The sequence below is a fragment of the Plecotus auritus genome (assembly GCF_963455305.1).
Source record: "Plecotus auritus genome assembly, chromosome: 6".
Taxonomy (NCBI): Eukaryota; Metazoa; Chordata; class Mammalia; order Chiroptera; family Vespertilionidae; genus Plecotus; species Plecotus auritus.
The window spans coordinates 59,016,588-59,029,065 of NC_137773.1; the positions used below are offsets into that span (position 1 = coordinate 59,016,588).

Consider the following 12,478-nt stretch of genomic DNA (forward strand, 5'->3'; position numbering starts at 1 on the left):
ACATAAAAGTTTAATGTGCTGCAGGCTGTTTCTCTGATTACTCTTTGTCCTCTTACGGTTATTATTTCTTTCGTTTAGTGCCTTTTTTATAGAGAGATTATTTTTATGATCACTTATTATACCATATGCATTAACCATTCACTCTAGAATAAAAGTTTCTCAAGTAGAAGGGGAAGGCATGACTTGTACGTAGACAACTTGCTTCTGGGCATGATTGTGTGAACATCTAAGTGTCCCAAATTAACATTAAAAGAGTAGTGACCAGAAATATGCAATACATAGCTACTGAACAGAAATAAGTCTAGTCTAGCCTGCTTTTAATACTAGAAAGGCACAAATCTATGCTGGAACCATTATTGTGGTTTTGCAGAAATAATCCTATATAATTAAAGGCTCATATGCAAATCGACCGAATGGCAGAATGACTGGTCACTATGACGCGCACTGACCACCAGGAGGCAGACACTCAACGCAGGAGTTGCCCTCTGGTGGTCAGTGTGCTCCCACAGGGGGAGCACCACTCAGACAGAAGCCGGGCTCATGGCTGGCAAGCGCAGAGGCGGTGGTGGGAGCCTCTCCTGCCTCCGCAGCAGGCGGACATCCCAAGGGCTCCTAGACTGCGAGAGGGCGCAGGCCAGGCTGAGGGACCCCCCAGTGCATGAATGTCGTGCACTGGGCCTCTAGTGTTTTAATATAAGTCAAGTATATGCACAAATCTACTAATATTGAAGATGTTAAAGCATCTTAGAGGAACGAGATTCAGAAGAAAAGATGGTGTAGCCTGAAAATGGGGGTGGGAGTAAATTAGGAGATGGCAATAGTGGGAGTTTTACAATTGGCAGGAGGCCTGTGACAAGACTTGACTTGGAGGCTGTGCAGGCATGTGGTTGGCCAGGGTGAGAGCAGTGGGACCTGCCTCCCTGGGTCTCTGTGTATAGCTTTGCTCCACTGTCAAGGTTTAGAAGGAAACAGTGTGTATGAGGGAAGAGGCCATCTGTGAGCAACCTCTGAAACAGTGCCTACTACCCCACGGCACTCTGAATCCCCTCACCCAGTCTTATTTTCTTCATATCACTTATTACTAAATAAAATTAGTCTTTACTGTTGATTTTCTGTGCACCCCATTAGAAAGTGAACTCCCTGAAAGAAGGGACTTTGTCTGATTTTCTTGTTTATCTCTGTGTTTTCAGTACCTTGAACAAAATATTTGTTGAATAAGTGAATGAATAATGAATAAAAGAATAAACTGTCCCGCCCTAACTGGTTTGGCTCAGTGGATAGAGCATCGGCCTGCGGACTGAAGGGTCCCAGGTTCGATTCCGGTCAAGGGCATGTACCTTGGTTGCCAGCACATCCCCAGTAGGGGTTGTGCAGGAGGCAGCTGATCGATGTTTCTCTCTCATAGATGTTTCTAACTCTCTATCCCTCTCCCTTCCTTTCTGTAAAAATAAAATATATATTTTTTAAAAAAGAATGAACTGCCCCAATTCATCAGCCCCTTACTTATCTATCCAAATTAGCCTAGATCCTCCATTTTAGTAGTATCCCTTTAACAATATCATCAATAACCCTTCCACATTCAATATGCTTTTACATATTCCACCATACTTCCTGGCAAAATCCTCTCGCTCTCCCTCTCTTCCTGCATATATACTTTGCACATACACACAAACATACCTTCTCTATTAAGCTTTTTCCTACACCTGCTCTCTTGCTGTTGAGAACATAGGAGAAACCAAGTGGAAAGGAAATATTTACTTATTTATTATTGGGAATTTGTTAAACACCCATCACTATGTTAGGCATGTCCATAAGTATTATCTCAAATCCTCATAATCTTCCTGCCTTCCCACCCAATTCATGCACACTTTCTCATACTGGTCCCAGGCTAACCTCTTTAATCTCAGACAAGGCACTACTGTTCCCTGCTGTCCAGGGCTTATCTGTGTTCTGGATTATGTTCCTGTCCTCTTTCTCACAGAGCTTGGTAGTCTATTATGAGCTTTCTTTCCTGTATGCTTGACATCTTTCCTCTTTTTGGATCTTTTCAATAAACACAGAAACATGGTCAAATATCTAGCTATTTAAAAAATAAATCTCTTGAAGTACTTCTGAAAAATTTTAGTTTAGATTTTACCTTTCCCATAGGGGGGAAAAATCATTTGAAAGGAAAGGGTCAGACCTCTCTCCCAACATCCAGAAAGGATGGAGGGGGATAGGAAACTTTTAGTAAAATAAATAAATGCAAATCTATATACTAAAAAAAAACCCAAAAAACAAAAACAAAGCTCTCCCTTAGAGTGGCTGCTCATGGGTATGGAGTTTCTTATTGTGGTGACAAAAATTAGATTGTGGTGATGCTTGTAAAATTGTGAATATAAGAAAAACTATTATATTGGACACTTTAAATGGGTGAATTGTGTCAAATGTGAGCCAAATCTCAATAAAGCTATTAAAAATTCTCCCTTCAATTATTTCCTTTCCCACCGTGTTTACTTGCTCAGAAACCACTCACAGCACAGCCCTGTACTGTCTAAGTTACTTTCTCTAAGGTCACCAAGGATTCTGAGAATAACCCAATGGGTACTTTTCAGTTCTTACCTGTTCAATCTTCTAGACATGTTCTAAAAAACCATACATGTGGTGTTGTAACCAACCTTCAATGCACTGCCTTATAATACAGGTAAAAATACTTTTTGTGGCATTGAAGTTCCTTGGTGGTCTGGCTCCTGTCTATCTCTATCATCTTATCACTTTTGGTTCATTTCATTCTCCAGCTATGATCTCTTTCATCTATGTGTACATATCCTTTGCTCATGACTCTACCCAATATTGTTATTCATCTTTCAATCTACAGCCCCAGCCTCTCATTTCTCAGATAACATGCCTGGATTCTCCTGCCTGGGTTTAGTACCAATCCTCTATTCTTATACATACATACAGTGTGCTTAACCCTATACTGAATTTATTACAGCATATTATACTTGTTTACCCACAAATATTTCCCCACTAGACAGTGAACTCCAGCTGATGAGGGCAGGGCCTTCAACTCTTTAACCTTATTACACAATTTGGGTTTAGTGAAAGGTTGTTGAAAAAGGAATGAATTAATGATTTATTCTTGTTTTGTTTCTCTTTGGTTCACTTCACAGTGAACTCTGCATGGGTCCTCTAGGAAATGATCTCTAATAACTTCTCTGGTGTTAACATTTTATGATTCTTCCTATGATGTAATCAGCAATTCCTATTCTTGTTATAGTTGTGTTTCCTAGCCCAGCGATTTAACAGTGAACAACACAAGGGAAGGAACTAACACTTGCTGAGTACTTATGATGATACTAGAGACCCGATGCACAAAATTCGTGCACGGGGGTGGTGTGTCCCTCAGCCCAGAATGCACCCTCTCCAATCTGGGACCCCTCAAGGGATGTCCAACTGCCCGTTTAGGCCTGATCCCAGTGGGCAGTCGGACATCCCTCTCACAATCCAGGACTGCCGGCTCCCAACCACTTGCCTGCCTGATTTCCCCTAACCACTTCTGCCTGCCAGCTTGATCACCCACTAACCACGCCCCTGCCAGCCTGATCTATGCCTAACTGCTCCCCTACTGGCCCAATTGCCCCTAACTGCCCTCCCCTGCCAGCCTGGTTGACCCTAACTGTCCTCCCTACAGACCTGGTTACCCCTAACTGCCCTCCCTTGCCAGCCTGGTCACCCCCAACTGCCCTCCCCTGCAGGCCTGGTCACCCCTAACTGCCCTCCCCTGCAGGCCTGGTCCCCCCAACTGCCCTCCCCTGCAAGCCTGGTCCCCCTCAACTGCCCTCCCCTGTTGGCCTGGTCTCCCCCAACTGCCCTCCTCTACCAGCCTGGTCCCTCCCAACTGCCCTCCTCTGCTGGCCTGATCGCCCACAACTGCCCTCCCCTGCAGGCCTGGTCCCCCCCAACTGCCCTCCCCTGCTGGCCATCTTGTAGCAGCCATCTTGTGTCCACATGGGGGCAGCCATCTTTGACCAATAGGGGTGGCCATCTTGTGTGTTGGAGTGATGGTCAATTTGTATATTACTCTTTTATTAGATAGGATAGAGACCACTAGGCACCTACCATGCGCTATACCTCATATAATCCTCTAGGGCAGTGGTTCTCAACCTTCCTAATGCCTCGACCCTTCAATACAGCTCCTCATGTTGTGGTGACCCCCAACCATAAAATTATTTTCGTTGCTACTTCATAACTGTAATTTTGGTACTGTTATGAATCATAATGTAAATATCTGTGTTTTCCGATGGTCTTAGGCTCTACAGCAGCGGTTCTCAACCTGTGGGTCGCGACAAGCCACATTATTAGAATGCATGCTGAATCTAATATAAATATACACTGAGTGGCCAGATTATTATGATCTCTGAACGCAAAATAATCTGGCCACTCAGTGTGTGTGCGTGCGTGTGTGTGCGTGTGTGTGTGTGTGTGTGTGTGTGTGTGAGTGGGGTCCGGCCAGCCTGGCCAGGGGTAGGGGGCATGGGCAGTTAGCCAGCCTGCCTGCTGGTTGAACTCCTGGTTGAGGGGACAATTTGCATATTAGCTTTTATTATATAGGATATACACTGAGTGGCCAGATTATTATGCGTTCAGAGATCATAATAATCTGGCCATTCAGTGTATGTTTATATAACATCCTATATAATAAAAGCATAGTATGCATATTGTCCCCTTCAATGGCAGTTTGTCTGGGAGTTCGACCAGGGGGCAGGGCCAGCCAGGGGAAGGGAGGGAGACCCTGGCTGGTGGTGGCGGCAGGCAGCCGTGGGAAGGGAGGGAATACCCGGCCGGCAGCCAGCAACCACTAGGGACCCTACCAGTGCATGAATTTTGTGCACTGGGCCTCTAGTAAAATATAAACATAAATTAAGATGTGATGAGTGGAAAACTGCAGTCAAAGTTTAATTTGTTAATAATATTAACTACTTGGGGTTGTGGGGAAGAAAAGGGAGTCAAATAAACTTAAGGCAAGTTTTAAATAGTCTTTAGCAAATGTTGATCATGAAAAATAAATACAAAAAAATGTATTTGTTATGGCAGTTCCTCAAAAAGTTAAATATAAAATTACCATGTAATCTAGCAATTCCACTTCTGAGTATATATTCAAAAGAACTTAAAAAGGGACTTAAACAGATACTTGTTCACCAATGTTTATAGCAGTATTACTCACAAAGGCCAAAAGGCAAAAACAACCTTTTGTTTATCCATGGCAGATAATGGATAAACAAAATGTGGTATTCTCATACAATGGAATGTTAGCCAGCCTTAAAAAGGAAGGAAATTCTGACACATTCTACAACATGGATGAATCATGAGGACATTACACTAAGTGAAATAAGCCAGTCACAAAAATACAAATACTGTATGATTCCACTGCTACAGGTACCTAGAAATCAAATTACTGGAGACAAAGTAGAATGGTGATTGTCAAGGGATGAGGGCAGGGGAAGTAAGGGATTACTGCTTAAAGCATAGAGAGTTTCAGTTTGGAAAGATGAAATCTTCTGGAGATGAATGGTAGTGCTGGTTGCATAACTATGTGAATGTACTGAATGCTGCTCAAAAATGGATAAAATGGGCCCAGATGATGTGGCTCATTGGTTGAGTGTCCCATGAATCAAGAGGTCCGTGGTTTGATTCCCGGTCAGGGCACATGCCTGGGTTTCAGGCTTGATCCATAGTAGGGAGCCTACAGGAGGCAGCTGATCAATATTTCTCTCTCTCATTGATGTTTCTATCTCTATATCCTCTCTCTCTTTAAAATCAATAGAAACATATATTTTTTTTAAAAAAGGACAAAATGGTAAATTTTGTGTTATATTTATTTACTATAATAAAAATATTAGTTGAAATCATAACATTAGTTTAAGTGAAATAAAAAATATATTTCAACTACATATCTAATGTCTAAATGGAGTATGCCCAATTTCAAATATTCTACAAAATTAATTTAACAAATACTAGTATTTATTATCCCATTGTCTGACTATAAGCCCTGGTTTGGAATAAGAAAATAAAGTCATCAAAGATATATGAAAAGTCTTTTAGATCTCCACTATCCAATATGGTAGCCACGAGCCATACATGCCTATTTAAAGTTGAATTAAATAAAATTAAATAATTCCTGGCTGGTTTGGCTCAATGGTTAAAGTGTCAACCCTGGAACCAAAAGGTCTTGGGTTCCATTCCAGTCAAGCGCAGACATCTCAGTTGCAGGCTCTATCCCTGCCCTGGTCAGGGAGTGTACTAGAGGCAACCAGTCCATGTGTCTTTCTTGCATCAATGCTTCTCTCTCCCCGCTACTCCCTCCCTCCTCTCCACTCTCTCTCTAAAAAAAAAAAAAAAAAATCAATGAGAAAAATATCCTCAGATGAGGATTAAAAAAATAATAATAATAAATAAAATTAAACATTCAATTCCTCCCTCAGTCACACTAGCCACTGAAATGCAGAATTTCCACATATGACTAGTGGCTACCACAATGGACAGTGGAGACATAATGAACATTTCCATCACTACAGGAAGTTCTTTGGAACCATGCTCTCTCAGATTACATGTAAACAGTATATGGTAAATTCCTTTGGTAGATCATTGGTGTATGTGAGGAAGAAAGAGCCAATTATGCAGGTTGTTCTAGAGAGAAGACAACTAGCTAATTCAATGTTTCACATTGTAACTACCAGCATCACACAGATACAGGGTTAGAGCCAGCCTTTATCATGCAAATGTTGCAAAAAAACTTCAATGAAGTGAAAGAGATAGTTATATTATCTGGGACACACCAATAGACATGTCTTTTTAAATAAAAGGATGCCATATTGGGAGAAATAGTGTTAAATACGTTTTCAAAGCAACTCTATAGAATATTATGGGATTTCAAAATTAAAACTATACAGATTATATAGCAACATAAAATGATATATGCTGGTATGTTAAGTAAAACAGGTTATAAAATCAGACATATATGATTTTAGTCAATTAGAGTTATGGATAATTACTATAAGGGAACAAGAACAATAAAAATGTGGCATATTTGATGAAGAATCATGGACACGTATAGAACAAAGCAGCAGTATTCAAATATTGTTAAAACGATAAAAATGAAAGTAAATGAGCCTATGCTGTTGTATTCTAACCATGAAATTCCATTCTACTTGGTAACACAACTTCCACGTTTGCTTTAATCTCAGTGTCATACATAGAACCCTACGTGCATTCTGTGTCGTGCTCTAATAAAATAAAACATGTAGGGACATTTTCAAATAACTGAAAAACTTGAAGAATCTGTAAGAGTTCATGTGATCCAGTTTTAAGATAAACTGAAAATCAGCGATTCAAAACCTGTCCATTTTAAGACATATGTATATCTAGTACCTGGTGCTTTTGTCTGTGTACTAACCTTTACCCAGCACATAAATCAGGTGATAATACATACTGGCAAATGTAGTTAAACATGTGCTTAGTGCCTGGCCAGTGTGGCTCAGTAATTGAGCATCGGCCATGAACCAGATCAGGATTTGATTCCAGGTCAGGGCACATGCCCAGGTTGTGGGCTTGATTCCTCAGTAGGGGGCATACAGGAGCCAGCCAATGGGTGTCCCTTTCTCTCTATCTCTTCCCCTTCCTCTCTTAAATATCAATAAAAATATATTTTTAAAAATATGTGATTATGCACTGTCAACATGACCAGGTCATACACAGAATTATAAAGGAATGTATTGAGTACTGGTGAAAAATGACCAACCTTACTTATTACACATAATGTTTTCTTTAAAGTGATTATGCTAAGCAAAATAAGCCAATCAGAGAAAGATAAGTATCACATGATGTCACTCATCTGTGCAATCTAATGAACAAAATCAACTAATGAACAAAATAGATCCAGAGACATAGCAACATGGAACAGGATGCCAAATCTCAGAGGGAAGGCAGGGGAGGGTGGAAGAGATCAACCAAAGAACTTGTATGCAATATATGCATAACCCATGGACACTGACAATAGTGTGGTGAAGGATTGGGAGGGGCAGGTACAGGGTGGAGGGGGTCAATGGGAACAAACAAAGGGGACATCTGTAAGACTTTCAAGAATAAAGATAATGTATGAGAATGTTAGACTTCATTCCTACTATTAACTTTTCTATGGCTATACGGGTACCTAGGTATTATATATAAATACTAGAGGCCCGGTGCACGAAATTCGTACACTATGGGGGGGGGGTCCCTCAGCCTGGTCTGCACCCTCTCACAGTCCAGGACCCCTTGGGGGTTGTCCGCCTGCCGGCTTAGGCCAATCCCCCCAGAGATTGGGCCTAAGCCGGCAGTCAGCAGCCCAGGACTCTCACAGTCTGGGACCCCTCACTCCTTACTGCCTGCCTGCAGCGGAGGCAGAAGAGGCTCCCACCACCACTGCTGTGCTTGCCAGCCATGAGCCTGGCTTCTGACCAAGCGGCGCTCCCCCTGTGGGAGCACACTGACCACCAGGGGGCAGCTCCTGCGTTGAACATCTGCCCCCAGGTGGTCAGTGCACATCATAGCGACTGGCTGTTCCAACATTTGGTCGATTTGCATATTAGGCTTTTATTATATAGGATGTGTTTTATTTAGATTTAAATAGATTTATGCTGGGAGAAACCAAGATGGCGGCATAGGTAAGCACCTAAACTGCTGCCTCGCACAAAAATTTCAAAACTACAACTAAAAGACAGAACGGACACCATCCAGAACCACAGGAAAGCTGGCTGAGTGAAAATTCTACAACTAGAAGGAAAGAGAAAAGCTCACAGAGAATTGGAGGTACGGCAAAGGGTCTTTGTGCGCACAGAGAGGAAGGGCGGCTGAGAGCCTGGCTGACTTTCTCTGGCGGAAGGGGGAAGGAAGCCCCCGACTGCACTGAACCCCAGTTCCGTGCGAGCCCCTGGGGACCCACGCTCTTACGGGGGGAGTCTGGACTCTCGGGCAGAGACTCGGGAGCTGGGGAAGGCAGAAGTCTGAAGGCGCGCGGGTGCCAGTGCGCACAAAGGCTGCGGAGGTTGCCACAGGCTTTCCCTAGTGGAAGGGAGTCGGAGGCTCCTGACTGCACTGAACCCCAGTTCTGACTGCACTGAACCCCGGTTCCAGGCGAACCCCTGGGGACCCACGCTCTTGTGGAGGGAGTCTGGACCCTTGGGCGGAGATTCAGGAGCCGGGGGAGGCAGAGGTCTGAAGGCGTGCACGTGCGCGCAAGGGCAAGGCTGACAGGAAGCCAAGACTGAGACTCCACCCCATCCAAGCTGAGCACAGAGGCTATTGCAATTTGGCAAGTCTAATCCTATAAGGCTGTCTCCAGCACCGAACTTCTCCCAGCATAGACACAGCTGATCCTTACAGCCAACTGGCCTGGAGGTCAATTCTTCCCAGTGATACCAACAACAATAAAGACTTAATTACAACAAGGCTGTACACACAGTCCACAAAGGGGTGCACCAAGAGTGTCCACCTCAGGTTAACTGGGGAGGCAGACCCACTGGGCCATATTGGAAACCTAGCACACAAATCTACCTTACCAACTCAGGGAAGCAGTGAAAATGCGGCGTCAAAGAATCAGATCACAAACGAAAGAAATGGAGGAAAACAAACGACTGGATTTAGAATTCAAAACCACGGTTATAAGGCTTTTCAAGAATATCCTAGAAAAGGCCGATAAATATAACGAGACCCTCGAAGATATGAAAAAGGACCAACTAGAAATTAAACATACACTGACTGAAATAAAAAATATTATACAGAGACCCCAAAACAGACTAGAGGAACACAAAAATCAAGTCAAAGAATTGAAATACAAAGAAGCAAAAAACACTCAACCGAAAAAGCAAAAAGCAAAAAAAAAAATCCAAAAAGTTGAAGATAGTGTAAGAAGACTCTGGGACAACTTCAAGCGTACCAACATCAGAATTATGGGGGTGCCAGAAGAAGAGAGAGAGCAAGATACTGAAAACCTATTTGAAGAAATAATGACCGAAAACTTCCCCCACCTGGTGAAAGAAATAGACTTACAAGTCCAGGAAGCGCACAGAACCCCAAACAAAAGGAATCCAAAGAGGACCACACCAAGACACATCATAATTAAAATGCCAAGAGCAAAAGACAAAGAGAGAATATTAAAAGCAGCAAGAGAAAAACAGTTAGTTACCTACAAGGGAGCACCCATACGACTGTCAGCTGATTTCTCAACAGAAACTATGCAGGCCAGACGGGAGTGGCAAGAAATTTTCAATGTGATGAACAGCAAGAACCTACTCTACCAAGATTACTCTACCCAGCAAAGCTATCATTCAGAATTGAAGGGCAGATAAAGAGCTTCACAGATAAGAAAAAGCTAAAGGAGTTCATCACCACCAAACCAGTATTATATGAAATGCTGAAAGGTATTCTTAAAGAAGAGGAAGAAGAAAAAAGTAAAGATAAAAATTATGAACAACAAATACATATCTACCAACAAGTGAACCTAAAAATCAAGTGAATTAAAAACCTGAGGAACAGAATAAACTGGTGAATATAATAGAATCAGGGGCATAGAAAGGGAGTGGACTGATAATTCTCAGGAGGAAAGGGGTATGGGGGGTTCATGAAGAGACTGGACAAAAATCATACACCTATGGATGAGGACAGTGAGGGGGAGGTAAGGGCAGAAGGTGGGGTGGGAACTGGGTGGAGGGGAGCTATGGGGGGAAAAAGGAGAAACAATTGTAATAATCTGAATAAAGATTTATTAAAATAAAAAAAATTAAAAAATTAAAATAAAAACAAAAAACAAAAAAAATTTAAAAAATAAAATAAAAAAATAAATAGACTTATGCTTACAGTCTTATTTCTTTAATAATTTTCCTAATACTTTAAATTAGTGAGTAGCCTTCAAAGTTATAAAAATTATAAGTATTATTATTTATCCCTTCATGGGTTCAACTTGAAGAAGCTCTCATTTTTTACTGAGTCAAGCATTTTATTAGAAGAAAGTCCTGGGTTCAAGTCCCAACTAAGTCTCTAACTGGAAGGATAGCCTGCTTAAGATACTTTATCCACCTGGTTTCAGGTTCATCTTTAGTCAAATGACAGTAGGAGGAAGATGACATCTAGTACCTTCTAGTCTAAAGACACCTGTTAGCCCCAGTCAGATAATTACCTCTCTCAGCACAGGATCAGTTATTGAATTCAGGTTGACAGCTCCTTCATAGGTCAGGTAATAGAACACATTGAGGGATCGAACAGCCTCTGGTCCTTGCTGTTTATAGCCAAAAATGAGATCAATCCACTGGTGAAGTTGGCAGGAAACAAATTCACTTTCCAGGGCCTGAAAAAGGGCATAGATTGTATTATTATGCTGCGTTCTATTTTTAAAATATGTAGAGAAATTGAGAACAAGCAGTAAAGTTTGATGCTAAATTTACTGTAAACAGACATTCTGATGTCCTATTTTCCACCAGAATCTGTTCTCCCTTATTTACAACTCGAGTCTTTCCAGCACTTGTCACGCTGAATTGTAATAGCTTGTTACCATTAACATTTTGGTGTTATTCTACAGTACTGTGAGTAAGCACAGTGAAGACCAGGGATAAGGTTCTGTCTTGGTCACATTGTAACTCAAGGCCTTAATAGGTACTCAATTTATGCTTCAAAGATAGGTCATTCAACATAAAGGCTACTGTAGCACAGCAAATGTGAAAACATTAAAAATTTACTGTCCACTTAGAATATTTATAATTTTTCTAAATATAAACATTTTTTTTGTTTACTGCATGTGACAACTGTAACCAAATCATTTTGTTATTTCAACTGAATTTTCATGCCAACAAATGAGATCTTAGCAGGGATACTTATAATTACTGAATTATTATTCTAGATATTAATATCAAACAAGTCCAAATCATCTGATTCTGGTACCATAACAGTGTCCAATAAATAATGAATGAACATAATCAAGTATTCAGTAGAAATGCTGGGCGCAGATCCACTTCCAGATCATTACATTCCCAGTTAAGGGCACTGTACCTAAAACACAATAGATGCCAATGTTTGCTAAATTTAATAAAGTTAAAAATAAGAGTTTAAGAAAACTGGAGACATTATTGAGACAATTATTTATATTTATATTATTTATTATTGTTCAATATTATTCCAATATAAAAGTTTAGTATTATGGACTTTATCTCTGATTCAAATCAGAGATCTCTCAAACTCAAACTCTGAAGAGTGATCCGAAGTGTACCAAGTTCTATCAGGTTACGTGTCTCACTGAAATTCTTATTTTTAGATTAATAAGTGTATGGCTGTGATGTGTTTTGGTGTGACTTGCTATCTTATCAATATTATAAAAAGAAGTCTGTTGTTTTTAAAACGAAATTGACTAACTTCTATAGGAAGCAATGAGTAAGAAACCATGTCGTGACAAAATTAAGTTCCTATTAGT

At 41.1% G+C, this 12,478-nt stretch overlaps 1 protein-coding gene across 3 annotated transcripts in view; it reads right to left on the reverse strand.

The window, feature by feature from the left end:
- LRBA (LPS responsive beige-like anchor protein) overlaps positions 1–12,478 on the reverse strand; it is a 526,493-nt gene that overhangs the window by 65,055 nt on the left and 448,960 nt on the right. For all 3 annotated transcript variants that reach the window (XM_080671788.1, XM_080671787.1, XM_080671786.1), the window contains one exon: positions 11,195–11,362. In XM_080671788.1, the coding sequence (XP_080527914.1) occupies positions 11,195–11,362 (168 nt within the window). The remainder of the gene's footprint in view (positions 1–11,194; positions 11,363–12,478) is intronic.